Source organism: Seriola aureovittata, chromosome 6 (assembly GCF_021018895.1).
Source record: "Seriola aureovittata isolate HTS-2021-v1 ecotype China chromosome 6, ASM2101889v1, whole genome shotgun sequence".
Taxonomy (NCBI): Eukaryota; Metazoa; Chordata; class Actinopteri; order Carangiformes; family Carangidae; genus Seriola; species Seriola aureovittata.
In genome coordinates, this window is record NC_079369.1 from 18,428,099 (window position 1) to 18,447,958 (window position 19,860).

A 19,860-nucleotide genomic window follows, 5' to 3' on the forward strand; every position below is an offset into this window, starting at 1 on the left:
CAATGGATAGTGACTCACACACTCTTTTTTTCCAGGGTTAATCCATCTTCTTAAGTTTTAAATTGAAGTGGATGTTGATAAAGCAAACACAAGGCAAAGAAAATCTGTCTACAGTATATATATTGAGACAGAGACCAACTGATTACTCCTTTACCTCAGAGGATTTGTGGTAAGCTGAATAATCAGTCCAAAAACACAACACAACTGGCTCATCTTTTTCTATTATTATTATTTTGTATTATTGTAAATGACTGAGAATATTTATTAAAAAAAAAAAATCTTACAATGAATACGTCTCTTTTTGCCCTCGTCTTTAAAGAAAACCTGGGCTGAATAAATTATGTTGCAACATTCTGATGGCCTAGATGTAAAAGTGCTGTAGGTGTTTCCACAATTTTAAAAAGCTTTGTGAAGTACAGCGATCTTTCTCTTAGGGTGTCTATAAGTCTCATCTTGTCAAATTTCTTTAAAATCTCCTTTCGCTACCTGACATGAACATGAAAAAGTACAGTGGTGGCAATGAAAATGTCAGGGCATGTGATTAGGCCTCAGTGTAATCTCAACAACAAAACCAAACATTCCTCAAAAGTGTTTGAAGCCTTTACTGAGACCTTAACAATATATATAAGTTAAGAAATTTTCTTCCAGAACATGCAGCCACTATGCTCAATGCACTGCTGCTCCTATACATCCTCACAGCCTCAGCAGGAGCTTTTCAGGTCTTTATAAATGCTTGAAGAGCCCTTTCAAATGGTTCAGACACAGCACAAAGCTGCTGCCTCTGTTCTCAGATTGGCTAAGGCCACGTGGCGAGGAAGCGTGAGTCCAATGCCACTGCCAACTTACCAGGTGATGAAAGAAACTGTGAAGACGAGGCCATTACTGTTACCTTTTAATCTGGAGAGGGGCTGTGCATTCACTGTGGGATTACTTTCAAATAGGATCTCTCTGATGCTGAAGCCACTAGTGGATTGGTTTTGTCTACATTAAAGCAGCAGAAATTCCCTAGTAGCATCATGAGGATATCTACTTTAACACACTTGTTTTTTTAGTGTGCTTTGCACTTTCAACCCTCACCTCTTAATTGACAGGAGGGTACTTCTTATCTCATCTTTTCATATCACACAGATTCAAGACCGTTCCTGTTGTAATTTTTAGAGCAGATGGACTGTATGAAATATATATAAAATAGGAACACACGGTATTTGTGTGTGTGCATGCACATGTCTATAAGAAAGGGGAACAAAAAACACAAAAAGCAACCATTACAAAAGCATGCTGTGAAAGGAAAAGCAAAGAAAAAAAAGAATTTCAGCTTCAGGTCTATTTTTCACATTCACAGCTTCTAAAAAGAAAAAAGAAAAATCCTCCGCATGAATTGAGTGTGTGTGTGTGTGTGTGTGTGTGTTCGCAGCAGTGGCATCTACACTGGGAGTGTATTCATTTCTGTACACAATGAGGCTGACCTCCAGCTCCACGGCCCTGAGCGCCTCCAATTTCAGGTCTGGGGGAGGAGAGGGGCGTTATAGAAAAAGCCCTCTGAATGGCTCCCACGATGGCAGTTGAAAGCCGTCAGCTCCGGCCTTGGCGGCTGACTCGTGACTTTGGATGAGTCGGCAGCTAGACATTGGGGGGGATGGTTTTTGCCTCCCGCTCTGTTCATACATTTTAGTGCTTCAAGGTGAAAAAAGCAGAAGACTTGACAGAGGCAAAGGAGTGAAAGGCAACTCAATAAAATGAAGGTGAGCCTCCATTGTTAGATGCTGCTGTCACAAGTTAGAAAAACTCTCTCTTTTTTTTTGGTGTCTTTTGCCTTTATTTGATAGTTAACAGTCAATAGGCAGACAGGAAACATGGGGAGGGAGGGAAGGATCATCATGACATGCAACAAAGGTCCTCGGCTGGAATCAAACCGTGAACTGGTTATGTGCATAGACTGTAAATAAAGATGGACGTAGCCTCCGTGACGTCACGTTTTTTTTAACCAGGCTGTAAACATGTTAGTTTCTGCTGTTAAGTTGGACATTTTAACATGTGAGTCTATGGGGATTGACTCGTTGTTGGAGCCAGCCTCAAGCGGCCATTCAAAGAATGTGGCTTCATTATGCAACTTCGGAGAGTTCTGCTTGGTTATTTGTCAAGCAACAATTTGGCTACCAGAGTTCTCCTAGAAAAACACTTTTTAAAAAAAAAAAGGTTAAGTTTTCTTTTTGAGGAAAAAAAAAGCTTTTTTCCCAGGTTTTTATTTTGTTCATTCATTTTCATGTGGGTTGAGGTTGATATTCCACTGCGGTGTTTTGATTGTGATAACATAAAACTGGAGGCTTTTGTATCCTGTTAGAGTGTTAGCGGTTTCCCATGTGGGTGGGACTAATTAACCTGTGTATTATCCACCGAGGCTATTTCTTTGTATTTGGCTATATAAAATAAATAATACTGTGATTTAGTAGATGTCATGCATATTGCGTTCATTAAAATATTTCTGTCGGTGGGAAGATCTCCACTCGAAGTGATTTGGCTGCTGCAAACCAATATTCCACACACTGTGAAACTTGGATAGGGAAAATGTACACACACACACACACACACACACACACACACACACACACAGAAATGTGCACTTTCATCCTAACCAGTATTATCATGAAGCGTGCAGTCTGAATTGTGGCCAGGCCTAATCTGCGACACCTGCACTACCGAGCCAGTGGTCAGGTGGAAATGCCAGTCTGTTTATATTAGTGGGCTGAAACTGGGTCATGTTTGGGAACCACTGGAGTCTAACAGCCAGTGTTGGAGCTGTTAATGTTACTGCTGTTTTGCCTCCATTCCTCTGACATATCTGCCATTATTGACAGGAAAATATCAACTCTGTTCCAGCTTTCCACCTTAACTGGTCCTGTTGAAATTTCATAGATTCAGTGTCTTAGTCAAGACATCGCAAGCAACTTGGTCACAAGTCACTCTGTTCTGAATGATGGTCATTGGTGCAAATGATCTGTTTGCAAGGGTGCAGACATACAACTGTTTAAATATATTATTTTAGATTTAATACATATAATCAACTGGCAGTATTCAGCTGGTAAGAACATGGAATGGTCATATTTAAATATTTAAAATATAAAAATAAAAACTCAGATCTAAACAAATAACCTTTGATGGTCTGGTCTGTTCGACTGAAACAGGCTGTTCATTTCCTTGTGGTGGGGTGTTTGATGGTGCTTGACACTGCAGTGCTGCAGTGCAATATGCCATCAAGCCCTAACAGGGTTGGGCAGGGCTCCACACAAAACCAATCACGCTTGACACACAAGCACATGCATACGTGTTTCCACAATCACTTACACACAACCCACATGAACACATGTTCAAACATACAAGTACTGTTCATTGAAAATGCTCATGTTTTTGGTGAATGGTAAGCGTATGAGCCAGAAGGTGGCGGTAATGCACCAAAAAGCTGTTAGCCAACAGCCGAAAGCATCAGCAGAAGAAGAACTGAGTTTTATGGCACCTGACTTGCGAACTGAAATCATAGCACATCTTTCAGCCTGTAATCGATTTTATGTTTTGGATCTGCTGCATAATTTGGTTCACGCAGGCTAAATTAAATTTCCATTGCATCTATAGTGTGCCTTTACTGCATCTCTTTTTGTAAGCCGATCTGTTTTGAGTTGTCCTGCTTTATGACACATTGTTCAAGTGGTAAAACATATACTCCCATCAAAAGTAAAAATAGCAGTATACAGTAATGTGGCAATGATTGGTGCCTGGGCGATGGGTGGGTAGGAGCAAGTTCTACTGAAGAAGAAGCTCAGAGCAGTTCATAAAAAATTAAAAAACAGAGGAAATGAGTGTGAACTAGTTGATTTTTTGTGACTATGAATTCAAAGTTGTGAACTATGATCGTGATATAGTTCATTTTAATCTGCCTGAACTGAACTTTGAGCTTTCTCTCTCTCTTTTTGGTTCGTCTCTATGAGGAGTTAGATTGATGAAGGAAAAATGTAGATGAGGCATTCATGCCAGGAAGGAAAAAAAAGAAAAAGAAAAATCTGCTGGCTATATGGAATGTAAGGCAAATTCTCCCTCCGACTAGCTATTTGTGGTAAATCAATTTTTTTTTCTTTTTGGTGCCTCTGAAGGTTCACAGGAGTGTCCTATTTTTCTCTGATATTGAGGCAATGTGGGATTTGTACAGCGATACGCAATGCAAGGTCACATTTTTCAATCAAACAAGATTTGGAAGACAAATTATGTTGAGTTGTAGCATGTGTATGTGTGTGTATGTCTGTGTCTGTGTTTGTGAGCCTGTGTGTAAATTTGGGGGGGAAGGCATTCTACAGAAGAAATATGGCATCTTATCACTGACGTACAGAGACAGAGAAAGCCTGGGTGGCTCTCCAAAGATTTAAAGAATTTAGAAGTATTACATATTAGTGATTATGTACTGCAGTACTTTTAGTACATATTGCAAATCATTAACTTAACCAACAGGAAGAGGGGTAGAAACCCAGTAACTAAGGAGAGAGCAGGAGAGAAAGAGGGAGACCTTCATACCTTCATCAACCTCATCTTCCTCAGTGGGCGAGGTCAGTCGTCCTCTTCCTTCATTGCTTCTCTCTGCCTCCCTCTGAAGACTCATCACCTCATACACAGCATCACTCTGACCCACCCTCTCTGGTGCCTGCTGTATACACAAACACACACACACACACACACACACACACACACACACAGACACACGATCAGACCCAAAAGGAAAATAATTTTATAAATGTAGAAGACTTTTGAAAAAATGTTTAATCATGAATGAATAAAGATAATAAATTTAAAAATACATTAATGAAGCTATTATACCATGTAAGCAAACAAGCAGCTAGATATAAAAAGATGCTATGTTGACTTATTCTGTAAAAGTGACATGTCTGTAGTGTAGAGTTTTGCAAATTTACATTCAACTTCAGGGATCATTAATACAAAATGTGACAAAATACACTTATGTTTCTTCATATTACATGATCACACAAGGGTGGTCCCACTGACAAATTTCAAAGACATTAAATTATTAACAAACTGATCTAAGATTTGACAAGTAATGTTTTCTTTTGATTGTAAAGGTTTGTTTTACTAGTGTTTGTAAGCACCAACATAAAAAAGATCAAGTTTATTATAAGTGTCACATTAGTGTCATATTTTATTGTATGTAGACTCAAAAGGGACCCAACAGGAATTCATAGACAACTGAACAATGACTAGTACGCAGGTGGCTGAAACACAGGCTCAATTAAATGGCAACAATGAGCTCTCAACCAGCCAAAAAAAAAAAAAAAAAAAAATCAGGATTCTTGATGCTGAAGAGGGGCTTTTAGATAGTAGATTGTTGGTCCCTTCAATGTTAGGACAGACAGTGAGGAGCCAGTGTGAAAGCATGCAATATTAAATAAGGCCCAGAGTTATAGCCTAACACTGAGTTCCTCCAAACAGCAGAGCCTCGACTCCCATTTGTCCAGGACAGAAAGCTGCACCAGCGCCAGAGAGAATACCTACAGCTATCCGTATGAGATTGACAATTGGGGGCAAGCTCAAGAAGGCAATCAGCATGACCATCCTTAGACCTGACATTGACCAACTGTCTGAATCAACAAAGCAGGTGATCAGGCAAGGGCTCACTGTCTCATCAGAGGAAACCAACAGAAAGAAAAAGAGCCAGTTATTTGGAACTAGTAGGACAGCACCACCAATAGCGGTGGAGAGGTTGCGGCAAGCCCCTCAATTAAGCCATCAGCCAAGTGGAAGTGACAGGGGTTAACCAGAAAAGTCGCATAAAACCATGGGCAGTCACTAGCAGCTAACAAGCTCACACAAGTTGACTGCGCTGGCGCAAAATGATGACTGGTATAGTAGTATTCTAGTATAACCACAATTGTCGCGTAATGGTCTCATGACTCCACCTGATAGCCACGTTGCAGGAAATATGGTCACAACTTCCTGAGTAAAATCACTGAATACTGGCCAGAACATTGTGATGTCACAGCGAAGTTGACCTATGACCATTTGGATATAAAATGTCATCACTTCATCATTTAATCCTATTCCTTAAACATTAGTGTTAAATTGTGTCATAATAAACATTTAATTCACGAGTTATGGCCAAAAATGTGTTTGATATGACCAGACTTTGACCTTTGATGACAAAAATCTAATCAGTTCATCCTTGAGTCCAACTGAATGTTTGTGCCAAATTTGAAGAAATCTTCTCAACATGTTAGTGATATATCGCGTTCACAAGAATGGGACGTGTTAACGTACGTACGGACGAAAACCCCGAAAACATAATGCCTCCGGGCCCTGAGTGTCACTGGCATGGAGGCATAAAAATGTAAAGAAACAATTGTGTAGAATCACAAGAGAATATATTATTTTTAAGCAATTCAGCCAACTACTACAATCACTGATTGTGCTCAGATATTTGTAGCAAAATTTTATTGAAAGACTAAGAGAACCATTTGAGTATTTCTTTGTTTTAAAATGTTGCTTATCCCAGCTCCTTTCAGCCATGAACCGCATTTTGCATTGTGCATTTTGTGTGAACTTTTGTTTTGGAAAAGTACACTGAAATTAATAAAATAAACAACTAATGAATTAACACATTAACAAGTGCTAATTGGAGTCAAACATCTATAAGGCCAAAGAGATACTGATATTTCACTCAGGGGTTGGCAAACCCTGCTAGAGATAAAGCCCTAGTGAATACTGGACTTACATTCAACAGATGTAGACATTTAGGTCTGCTGAGCTGGTACCATTACAATAGTACTAGCTAATATATTAGCCGTAAGAACTTCAAAATGAACTTGTTGCAGTGATTGTTGATATACTTTTAACAGTTTTAAAGACTAAAGGGAAAAATTGACTTCATAATGTTTTTACCTACTCCTTAAATCCATCATAGCAGACTAAAGAAATGCACAAGAGAACAAAGACACCAGTAGACTTGACCTTGGGTGTCATAAGCTACTGACGATTATTTCTGGTCTATTCAATTACAGTAGTGCTGTTGCCTCTCTCCTCCACCTGGTAGAATGAATCAATGAGCTGCATTGATCTGCCCACTCGCATGGCGTCTAATGACTAACTCAAGTCAGTGATGAGAGCACAAATTGGGAAAGAATATCAAGCCTAGCCTATTTTTAGAGAAAATCCGAGGAGGCTTAGGTAACACATTTGCTTTGCTATGGCCTCTGCCAGTGAAATGTTAACCCTACGGGAAGAGTTATTAACACTGATACAAATGTGACAGAAACGCGGGCCATAGACAGCCCACTGTACATACACAGTATCATCTACTGTCGATTTATAATAACAAAAAGAAAGAATTACCCAATACTGTTTGTTGATATAAAGAACAGCTCTCTCTGCTAATGTTATTTTAACGAATACCGTTTTACCATTAAATTGCTACGGGTTTTTTTCCCTTATAAGGCAATTTTCAACCGTATCTTTATCTTAATCTTAGTCAAATGTGGCATTTCTCTCTAAAAACCACTGGCATCCCTCTCTGCCATTGGCCCCATCAACTACTGTTGATATTGTTGATTTTTTTTGGCATCAGATGCAGGAACATCCATTTAAAGCTCAATCTTTGCATTGATTAGATGAATGTTGAAAGGTTTTTTCCTACAGATATTTTATGTTTAAGTTACTAGTTCTTTTAGAAACTGAAAAGACATGTACACAACACTTTCTTCGGTCCCAGTCTTGACTTAGAACTTGACTAGCCAACAGCTCTGGCTGGTTTGTTTCCTGATAAAGCAGACACCAAATACATTTTCCAGCAAAGAAGACACAGAGGAGATTCTGAGAGGTTGGCACGGATAATGACTGCTTGGTACTTCAGCTGGCTAATAACAGTTTTTGGCAAAATAAGACAACAGGACTACATATTTTATGTGTGTGTATCACCTCTGATTGCCATCTTTCACAAAAACCTCCACACAATATTATTTTAATTAGCTCTTAACCACAGCACTAGTCCAACACTCTTCCATTTACTGAAGAGATAACTACAGAGGCAATCAGGCAGACGAGTTAGACCGCCACTGTTAATTACCCACACGCCAATAATGCGACAGAGCCTCTTATTAGCTTCCTACAATCCAAAGCTTCCCCACACTTCACTGCTTTGCCAGCTCCCCACGGCCAACTAAAGGAGATCTGCTTTTTAACAGGGGAGAAGAGGCTTATGGCTTAACTGTATTTTTTTAAGCACCTGCAGCAACTGCTCAGGATGGGTGTCCTTGTGTTGGCGGGAGGTAAGTGAATGTGCATTCTTCACTCTCTCACTCTGCACTTTTAATCAGGCAAGTTGTGAGGAAACTCAAAAGGGCAAATGTTTCAGGGTGTGTGATGTCCGCCATTTGACAATAATGGTAAGATACAGGAAGGACACGGTTTATTTGTTGCCATCAACAACATCTATCACATCAGTGGATTGTGGTTACTATTATTAGGCTTCCAGACATCAGCTCACAAGATAACTGAGATGGAGTTTAGCACAGTTTCTGTTAATTTTCAGAGACAAGTGAAATGTTGAACTGTGCAAAGGAGACATTTTACACTAGAAAGAGATCTGACACAGAAATTGTGGTGGAGCATGGGAAGGGAGTAACATGTTGAATATCAAAACACCAGCTTGACTAGAGGCAGTAAGACTAAAAGTGGAGGCAAAAGTGAGAGATGCACAGATGGAGAGAGAGAAATGGAAGTCAGCTGATGAGATATTTGCATCTTTCAGAACATATCTTTAGCTCTTACAACAACAAAGTGTTTCGGTTCTCTTGGGTACAACATTTGACTGGTCACTGACACACCAACACGCCTCCAAGCTGTTCGCTCTGACCTCCTCCTCCACTCCACACATCCTCCAAGCTGCCCATCCACTTGCTCCACTTTTTCCTCATCTTTTTGAGGAGCTTGGGCTGGGTTGGGAACTAATGCTGTTGTGGGCAGTAAAGCCCTTTGAGACATATGTGATACAGGGCTATATTAATGAACTTGACTTGACTTGAAAAACCTCGTAAAATGAAACCCATGATAGCAATATGGCTGACATCTTAGTCTCCAGGGGGAGTCTACTAGAGTTTATATATCCCAGCACTGTCTTGATCTGTCAATTGGCACAGACCGACCAGAAATTAGTCAATTTGTCAATTGGTCAATCAGTCAGATTGTGGATTAAACAGACATTTGAAAAAAAATATGGGTATATGCAAAGTCTGAAAATGTGTGGCGGTACTGTAAGGTCTTATAGTTGCAATGGACATACCTGTCTGAGTTTGAGGTAGAAGGTCTCACTGAAGGTCTTGCGGCTGAAGTACCAGAAACGTTCGTTTGATGGATAGACCCTGACCAGCGTTTCCAGAAGGAAGCGAACTGGCTCCACCACTTCAGTCACGACCAGGTCCACTGCCACAGTCATGTAGACTTGCTTATCTGGGACACACCAAGAAGTAAAGACAAGGTTACTATGGAGTTATGTGAGCCCCCTTAATTTCTTTTCTTTTTACTTAATATGAATCATCAATTTGTACAAAAGAAAAGACTGATTTCAGTCAGTGAAGCCCATTTACCTTTTGTCTTTACTGTGAAAAAGGTTAAATTACAGTATTAGGTACAAATGATACACAGCTCTAGGTGCACTGCAGCTTTAAGAGCATCCAAAGTGTAACCAGGTTATGAGTAGTCCACCAGCCAAAAGCTAGTATATATTAGTAAATCTGCACCAACCTCTTTGGCAGAAAACTCATTTATTATGGCAATGGATTTTTCTCTTTCAATACTCAGAGCTAGTATAACAATTTAACTTACAATGAATATATAGCTCCATAAATATTACTATAGGCTGAAGAGATTTTGCTATTCATCTGCTTCTACTTCTACTGGGAGGCAGGAAATACACATCATGTATCCTGCGGGGATGTCACACCCCCTAGTGGGTAAGGACATTTCAATAACATTTCCAACAAATCTATCTGTCAGTTATCAGGTCAACTATTATCCTGCTAGATGAGCTCTGAAGCTAAACAGATGACAGGAGACCTTCATACACAAAGAGATGTGACCCTCTCACGAACCACTTGATGCTTCCGTTCTGTGGACAGCGTAATTGTAAAGGATGAATAAACAAATTGGAAAAAGAACAGATGGGTCTGGAGAAGTTATTTCACAGTGTGGAAGCTTTATTATTCTACTCAATTAGTGGAAGGACATAAGATAAGCACCGGGATCTTAATATAAACCTTAATTATCATAATGTCAGGCTCAAACTGGTAGTTTAGAGAAATGTTTTTTTGAAGAAAAGGACTTGTTTGCAGTTTCCAGGAGCAATGAACTACTAGTATCTTAGCACTGATACTTGATACTTAGACCGTATTTTGTGATAATAAAGACATTGCTTCTGATGGTTCAGACACCCCTGGTTTGGCATCAGGGGCTACAAGTCACATTAAAACATAATAATTTGGAATCAATCAGCATTTTCTGCATAGTTAAAGCCAGATCAATTATAGAGGAAACACAAAAACATTCTGGACAAAGAATTCTTAGAGCTGCCTTTTTGTAGCCACTTTATTCAGATATTCACCAGAGCTCGAAAAACAAAACAAATCGTTGGTCTATTAACTGATTACTTGCTCAGCAGGAAATTACTCAATAATTTTGAACTTGATCAGTGCTTTCAGAGGGAAGTAAACTGGTTTCAAAATCTTCACTTGTCCTCACCACCTGACATTTCACCAAAATGCACGATAATGGGTGAAAAAACAACTGACTTTCATAAACTTCATAATTCGTTTCAACCATTGAAATATCAACCAGCTCAGAGGCTCTCTGACTTCTTTCTGCCGTGTTTGTGTGCACGTACGTGTGTGTGTGTTTGTGTGCACGTACGTGTGTGTGTGTTTGTGTGCATGTACGTGTGTGTGTGTGTGTGTGTGTGTGTGTGTGAGTCAGGTTTTACACTGCCTGACTCCCATGAGGCAGTCTGCTTCGACAGACCTGCCATCCACCTTCAAGTCAAACTCTGAACCTTCGAGTCAGCAAGTTGCCAAGTCGTCTAATTTGTTAGCTGTAATGGATTTGGTGAGGCAAGCTCTCTGCCCCGACACACTCTGAAGGGCCCGATCTGAACACATGTAAATACTTCCCTTTTAAAAAGGACAGGTACATAATATTAAATTAAATTAATTCGACTCCAATATGCTCATCTGAGTACACTCCGATTTATAAACACACACATTTCAGGCAACAATTCTGTTTTAAAACTTCAAAGTCAGGTTCAGTATGTTAAGATAAAATTCAGAAAACAGGTAAGACCAGATCATTAAACTCTCCCTCTTTCTACAACTTAATACCTACATTTATCTAACTACATCTGAACTATTACATGAACTAAGTGTATTATCATTATCATTTTGTATAGTTTGTGTGTTTACAGTATTTAATGTCCACAAAGTTTTTTTATCCAATATCACATACAGTGTCCATGCATGTCACAAAAATGTGCTGCGTGGTGTGAAAAAGTCCCCCATTTCCATCATGGCTTACGTGATCAACTTGTGTTCAGAGGAGCCTCCGTGTTCAAAACAGAATCAGTAAAAAGAGAAAATTGTATACAACTCAAAAACTTGCATAGGTGTAAGATTATAAGACAGCACTGCACAGTGAATTGCATAAGATTAATCTCCTCACAATTCTGCTTTAAATTCTATCTCACACAAGTGTCAGCAGCTCTGTTGGCTCTGCTGCGTGATGTGATGTGATACGCTTCCATGTGCAAAAACATGCCAAGTTTTGACAAGTCATTGGTCACAAAGCCAAACACAAGACTATAAGATATGTTAGAGAATGGAAGAAGGCAATTATCCCATCCAAGATCCACTGCAAGCACTGCACAGTTCCCAGACATGACCTTAAGCTTTGTGCAGGCCTCCAACACATTTGTGACAATAATGTATGGAAATAATTTCCACTCCACATGTGCGGTGAGCAACCACTAAAAACAGGCAATACTGGATGTACATCCTCAATATCATCATATCATAAATGCATGAAAACTGACTGTACAGACAAACTTAATGTGTCTTTATGTCTTTATACATGGTTGTAACTTAATTTAAGAATTGCCAAGTGAAAAGCTTGCTAGTTTGGCATGGTATCTGAAACTCATCTTCACCTTTAGGTGTGTCTTCATTCAGTGCCTGGAAGGCTGCCATGTTGGGGTTCCAGGTTCCTGTGATTACGTAGGCCTTCCCATCAGAGCTCTTCCCCATCGACTCCTGTGTACATATTCATCCAATTGCTTATGTTCTTGTAGCAATATAATTTTTTATACTGTAAATTGCAAGTCACTTGAACATGACTTCATAAAAAAAACGGCACATACACTACTCTCAAGTATCATTATGCACTGTAAACTGTGTCAGTGTCTGCTCACCATGTCTAGGAGATGCATGTCACTGTTGCAGACTTTCTGTCCTGGACTCAGCAGCATCCCAAAACACCTAGAGGGAAAACACAGCAGGTACAATCACAAATCAATACTCACTAATTCCACTGCGGAGGTACAGTCTGCGTTCAACAGCAGATTGAGTCGAATTATGTGGGAGGGAGAAGAAACTTAAATATGGAAAAAGAAAATTCACCAAACTATACACATAAATATCATACTTTTAAAGCATTATAATCTTTCAGGGATTTCTGGCATTGAGCTGATTTCAGAAATCATTGACAGGCAGGATTAAGCAATGGTCAATTTGTAAAGGTCATGAGTTGATCATTTGCCTGAAATCAAAATTATTTTGATAACCTGTGAATATCAAAAGAATCTAGTCTGGCATGTATAAGCCCCTTCAGGCAGATAAGACACCCTGCTCTCCCTGCCACTGCTGGCTGTAATTCATGGGCCTGGAGGAGGCCGAGACTAACTGTGATTTGGCCTGACCCTCTCAAGGATGCCCCTCACACAGAAAAGGGCATCACAGATGCAGGGAGTTAAAAAGCAATAAAAAAAAAAAAAGCAAAAATTAAAAATGAAAAATTCAGGGGCATAGCATACAACAGGCATACTACAGTGTTACTTACACCTACAGTATGATCAGAGGTCTTATTATCACATTTTGGATATCTAAATCTCTCTGTCCTCCATCTAAATTGTACTGAAGCAGCATGGTTTATGTAGTTTCTGGTTCATCATACTAATCCAAAATTAATCACTTGCTACAGTAGTCCCCTCAGCTTTAGGTTACAGGTGCCATCAAGTGGTCAACATAGGAATGTCTGAGTTTCAGAAATGCATTACATAACACAATGCATTTACAGCTAATACAGCACTATCCCTGGATGGCTCAAACTGATTCTACAAAGAAGGGGTCAGATGACTCGTGACATTTCAATAGGATTAGTAAGCATGGACAGAAAGACTTCCAGGTAGAAGGCATTCTTTCTAACAGAGCACATGACGCAAACCATATGGCATTTCAAAAGAACTGTCAATTAAAACTTATGCTATTACAAAAATGAATATTAATACAAGAAATATACAGGCTGAACATCAGCTGAATCAGCTCTGAGCACAATAGGAGTTTCCACTGACACTAAAAATAAAGGAGAGGGCAGGTGTTTGTCTCCCTCTGATAGCAATAGGAGGTAAGGGGTGAGGAGGAACAGGGGGCATGATGACGTTGACCTAGTTTTTCAGTGCAACTGTGCTGCAAAAGCATGCAAACAAAAAATAAGGGAGACTTATATTTTTGTCAAAAGTGATTTAAAGATACAAGTACTTCTTTGCTTGGGGATTACTTTTATTTCTCTTGATGCTTGTGTGTATTGCTGCTGTATTTTGACCAGTGAGCTTGTGCACTGTCCTTGTGAAAGCAAGTCATTTCAAGCAGCCTGGTGCTTTCATCTGGAAAGTCATTGTATACTTCACCATAATGAAGTTCAGGACAAGGCTATAGATGCTGTGTTCATACCCAGCATGTTTAAAGCAGTGCTTTTGAGCTCTACATCATTAACTCCTTTGGTTCAGTTCATTTGTCCTGCTGAGACAGATGTCTGCCTCTAACTCTGCTGTTGCAGCACCAAGAGAACTGAAAATGCAAACTTCTTCCTTCCTCCAAGAAAAAGGTATAATAATTGGAATAAATGCAGTAGAAACACCTGCAAGGGTACACTGAAACAAAGACCCCCCCCAGTGGCAGGTTACCATGGCCTCGCCATGCATCGCCTCTTTTTACAGTGGTCCTTACCTCTCAATGCCCAGCTCCTTGTTGCACATTTGCTGAACTGAAACCACAACCTTCTTCTGGACGCCCTGTCGAAGCTTGAAGTAGAACTTATCTCTGTCCTTCGGCACCGGACTGAGGGGAGGAAGAAGTGGGGGTGGGGGGGTTTATGTAATTCCATTTTGACATTGTGTATTGTTGTACTGTGTATATTTTGAATTTACTTTGTTTTGTATTATTGTTCTCTCTGGTTCAATATCAGTTTATTTTCTAGATCCTTATTACCTTCATATGATTAAAAAAATGAATGGTTAAAGATAAATCATGACATGCCTTCCATCAAGTCCTCTCCTGAGTGCATCATATATTACAGACATCTGCTCTGCTTTCAGAACAGCTACTGGAACATTTTATTTCGGAGAAGAACAGATAATAGTAAGAAAATGAAAATCCATTTCTAAAGTACTCGATATATGATGGCTTGTGAAAATGGAAAAATTGCCTCACTGTGCCGATAAGCTTTATGCTCTTTACGGATGAACAATAACAGACAGATAAAAATAGTATTCCAGCAGCAAATTAACAGTAGCACACACCTTTCCAACTACCAACATATGACACCCACAGTCCTGAGCTGATAAGAAAAAAAAATACTGTTTGTGTTCAATTCACATATTTCACAGAGTTCTCCTTAAAAAAAAAAAAAAATAGAACAATGGTGCTAAACCATCATACTACAACCTACAGCATCATACTTCTTCCAGAAAAAGGGTTACATGCATAATCTCGCGTGGTTTGAGCATAATATTAAATTATAATGACAGCATACTTTTCTGAAAATTAATGAACACATTTATACTCCAAAATTTTGTGAAGACACCTGTGTGTGTGTGTGTGTGTGTGTGTGTGTGTGTGTGTGTGTGTGTGTGTGTGTGTGTGTAGACCAAGTACCTGTAGTTGCCCTTGCCATCGTCCTCTTTGACCTCCAGTGAGACTGTGAAGGTGTAGAGGTCGCTGTCGGGCGGACTGGACAGCGCTGTGTCCCTGATGTCTGCCGGCCGAGACGAACGCCGAAAGGCTGTGGAGAAACTGTACAGGATACGACTGACCTGGATGGAAAAGGACAAAAGGAGATGATGAATAAACACAGAAGCTTTGTAGACAGAAAATTTAAGGAGGTGGGGAGAAGAAAAAAACTAAATAAAAAAATTATAATATATAAGTGGAATATAAAATATAGATGGAATAGAATCTCATTTAATAGCAAGCAGAAAAGATAAAATAAAATGTTGCAAAAGGAAATGAGTTTATAGAATCAATATACACAAACATAAAATGAACAGATCATGAAAATTAAGTTTAATCGACTGGAGAGTATTGAGAAAATATAACAGAAGACAACAGTGCCACCAGCTGGATCAGCAGTGTCAGTACTTAAAGGACTGGAGTAAATGTCAACCATATATGGTGCGCATGCTGTTTGTTAAAAAGCAGTAGAGTCTGTTCTTAAAGATGGACGATATGGTTATTGTGGGTATTACAGTGCAGAGCAGAGCCTGTAGTCAGCTTCACAATTCTGCCACTTAAGAATGAATACACTACACTCCACTCTCCTGGTACATCATGGTGGCTTCAAATTATATCTGCCAGACCAGCAATGTTGGTACTAAAAGTAATGAGTAAAACTTTTAAAGAAAACCGGAGGCCGCACATTTTGCCTGTGTGTCTCACTCTCCTTCTTCTTACTAATGCTGTACATCTTTATTATATAGTGTCTTTGGAATATAAAATTTTGGAAAACCTTCTCCATATATTTCTCAAACAAAAATATTTCTTAATAGTTATGTTTCCCCTTCCTTGACACCTGCCATTTTTTTGTCTAATTGCACAACATTAGGTATTTTTACGTCACTTAGCAGCCAGTTGTATAGAGGGCCTGAATTAAAACAAGTTGTATCTAAATGTTATGGGATTAAATACACCACAGTGGACTGAAAACCATGTTAAATTGCAGTTTGTAACATAGACTACATGTATGTAACTCACAGCTTCTTTAATGTGGCAGGAAAAGACGTGGATCTGGAAGTCCTCAGAACTTCGATAACTCTCGGTGAAGGAGAAACAGTCACTTTCCACTGAGCCCTCTCGTCCACGAGCACAGAACAACACTTTGTAAATGGGGAAGGACGCGATCTCTGTACCTGAAGCCTGGTCCACAATCCTGGAAAGAGATATGTTATTTTACATGTGAAAATATGTTAAATTCATTTTCAGTATGTCAGTAGATTGAAAATACTACACAATAATTTGTTAATGAGTTTATCCGTTTTATTTTTGTCAAAAATCTATTTTAACATTTACAGTATTACCAAGATTGATGTATTTTCATTTGATCTCTACAGACGTCCCAGAGCGAATATCTAACACTTTTAAGCTTTTAAGATGTTGCGTGTTAACATGTAGAACTGGGATCAGATACTACTTGTTCATTTGGGCTCAACGTGAGTTCAGTAAAGTAACAGTCTACTTCAATGAATGGCATTACATTTTATACTCAACCGAGCTTCCATCCAATCAGGAGGTAAGGCATCTATGTCACTGCAATTTCAACATGGTCGTAAAAAGCCATGTCTCACTTCCTCTGTGGTGTATCTAAACATTTCATGTTCCCTTTTCATTTCATGACTCAGAATGGTTGAAAACGTTCTCTCAACTCATTTAATATCCACATCACTTCTTCTGCCGACTGACAGGCATCAGATGTGATGGGTACCTTTAATAAGCACATAATTCATGATATTCTGTTTTTGGTTCATCTCCTTGGTTGTAGGTACCAGAACCTGTGATGTGTAATGTGGCTTTACCAAACAAGTAGTCATGTATTGTGGTGGTCAGGCTTAGGCTTTTTAGACATGTCTTGTGGTCTTCTTTTAGTTGTTATCACTTATCACTTATAGGATAAGTCTGTCTGTTTCACAACAAGTCTATCAGTCCACGAATATGGTGTTAACAATGCCCTAAGTTTTAGTACGTATATCATCTGCAGTTTAAATATGTTAAACTACCATTCTTAACAAAATTATCTACTTTACTTTAAGGCCATTTTTATTGACCCCAGTCGTAATACACACAGTTCCACTCTTAATGTATTATTGACCTGACAGAGCCATCTGGTCCACAAGGGACATGTAGGGTGATGGGGATGGGGATAGCACTCTCAGCTCGCAGGGTGGCCATGGCCTTCTGCGCCTCTGCCTCATTGCGAGGGGCTTTGACCCAGGTGCAGCCCAGGTAGGACAGCTTGTTAAACTGGACACTGTCTTCCTCCAGGACCGTGGGGCTGGGTGGTGCTGGACATGCTTCTGTGGACAAACAGAAAGGTTGTGATATTGTTCCTTTTTCTGAAAAGGTGAAATGTGTTCTTGGGGTTTTCTGTCCACATTATAAGATAAATGGAAATCTCCCTCTCTCATCATAGTAAGATGATTGTGTTATTAGCATTACACAAGAACATATACCATGAGTCTGGCATACCGTCAAAGCATAATAAGGAAATGAAATTTTCTGGATTTTCACATTTCGTAGTCTACCAGCTACAACAGACTGGTGCATTTTAAGAAGAGAGACAGAAAGAGACAAGTCAAAACAAAAAACAGACAACAGGCGAAGTTGTGTGGGGGGGGGGGGTCTTTTCTGAAATGGCCTTTAACCTGGAACTTTCACACTTTGCAAACAGGAAGTAGAACAATGAGCAGCAGCTTGACTTCCACTGCTGACTAGCTCTTAATCTACCCCACACTAAGCATTTCCTCTTAGCTCACTCTGCAGTTGTGCATTGTTCAGCACGAAACACCGGTAACAAGAAGACGTGTAGGTGCAAGTCAATAAATAGAGACAAGTAGTCCTAATGTAAAACATCCGTCAGGACTTTAAAATACATTTTTATAGTGTTTGACAAAGCTTATCTATACAGAAAGAGTTGGTTACATCTGACCCGCCTAAGGCATATATGAAATTAATTGTCATGATTATTCTCAAGCACCCAACAACTTTCCATCTTTTACCTGCTTATTTTTCCCAAACCTGTTTTACACCACATACAGCATGTTTAAAAATAATTATATAGTACCAAGTTTGGACATACCTTGCTTTTTTGCAGTTTGCTGTGCTCTAAAATTCATCGTTAGCAACATTGAATTTCTGCCTGTGTGTCTGGGGAGACAGCATGTGCTTCCTTCCTCTGTGACACATGGTTTCACTTTAATTTCATTTTCATTTCACCTGAAAGTAAGGGGCTTCAACACCATGTTTAGATACTGACAAGTACCTTTCTGCAGTATCTGAAGAGGTAAAGCTTCTGGTCTCTCAAATGAAAGAGTGGGTTTAAAAAAAAAAAAAAAAAAAAAAAAGACCACACTTTAGACAAGCACATTTGTGTTTTTTGTGTACAGTAGTTGGGTGTTAGATATTTTAGACTTAGTTGAAAACCAGAACCATAACGAAACAGAGACAGACAGTAATCCAAAGGATTAGGACAGTCATAATGCAACACCAAAGTCTTCCAGGGCAGAATGAAATCATAGGATCTCAAATTGTTAAACATAATTAACATGTGGTTGGGCACGTGACTCCATAAAGCCCAGATAATGAAATATAATTTCACCATTAGTGCAGTTTAATAATGAGAAGCCCCAGAGGGAGTGGAGCCTGTAAATTGTAACCCAGGTAGTGCTAATGCCTTGCACATGCCACTGAGGTTAACAGTGCAGTATATCAACCACGGTTAGAGTGCTGTTTTTCTTTTTTTCGGGCCCAGCCTGTCCTTGCTGATATACAGGGCAGTTAAGCAGCAAGTTCAGATACCAGCCTTCCCAATCTGATAAGGCAAAAGTAGATTTTGGTATGTCAATGGCATGGATACAGCTGCATGAGGTCAGTTTTAAACAATTTTCATCAAAGAATGCTTTTCACATTGGTATTTTCACTCTGATGTAAACATGAAAAAATTCAAACATACACCCCACTCTAATAAAGGATTGCTTATATCTGAGTTTTTGCTCATCTGTTGATATTCTTTCCTGAAAAACAATTTTACCTAAACTGTTCCATCAAGTCCTCCATTTGTTGTATTTTATTGCCCCTCATGCTAAAGGCTGTACAGCCAAGCTATAAGCCAATATATAACAATTCACAGTCAACATTATGTCACAGTGACAGTTTTTCAATTTAATTACTTAAATCCCATACCAATAGGACTCACAATGAAATTAGCGACTGTTTGACAGCAATGTCTTGCGAAAAAAGATTTTGCCAACTTATATCATAGACACAATGAGTGTAATACACCAAAGAACATACCTGGAGGTCGGGATTCCAGGATTTGGCTCTCTGGGTCCCTGTGCTTCTCCATCTTTTCCACACTGCTCTTCTCCACTTTCACCTCATCATCATTATCATCCAACACCTCCTCCATAGCTTTTTCCAGCTGCTCACTTCCATTCCAGGACATCTAAGGGAGAGAAAACAGCGGACATGGGGCAAAGAGAAACAAGGGGAGATAAAGCAGTGAGGAAAGGGA

The 19,860-nt window shown here is 39.4% G+C and overlaps 1 protein-coding gene across 3 annotated transcripts in view; it reads right to left on the reverse strand.

Annotated features, from left to right (window-relative positions):
• Positions 1–19,860, reverse strand: part of rabgap1l (RAB GTPase activating protein 1-like) — a 113,109-nt gene that overhangs the window by 86,730 nt on the left and 6,519 nt on the right. For 2 of the 3 annotated variants that reach the window (XM_056377938.1, XM_056377939.1), the window contains exons 3-11: positions 19,641–19,791; positions 17,440–17,644; positions 16,329–16,503; positions 15,234–15,391; positions 14,307–14,417; positions 12,494–12,560; positions 12,233–12,335; positions 9,326–9,492; positions 4,558–4,687 (exon numbers count right to left, since the gene is read on the reverse strand). In XM_056377938.1, the coding sequence (XP_056233913.1) occupies positions 4,558–4,687; positions 9,326–9,492; positions 12,233–12,335; positions 12,494–12,560; positions 14,307–14,417; positions 15,234–15,391; positions 16,329–16,503; positions 17,440–17,644; positions 19,641–19,791 (1,267 nt within the window). The remainder of the gene's footprint in view (positions 1–4,557; positions 4,688–9,325; positions 9,493–12,232; positions 12,336–12,493; positions 12,561–14,306; positions 14,418–15,233; positions 15,392–16,328; positions 16,504–17,439; positions 17,645–19,640; positions 19,792–19,860) is intronic. The other variant, XM_056377940.1, reaches the window with a different exon arrangement.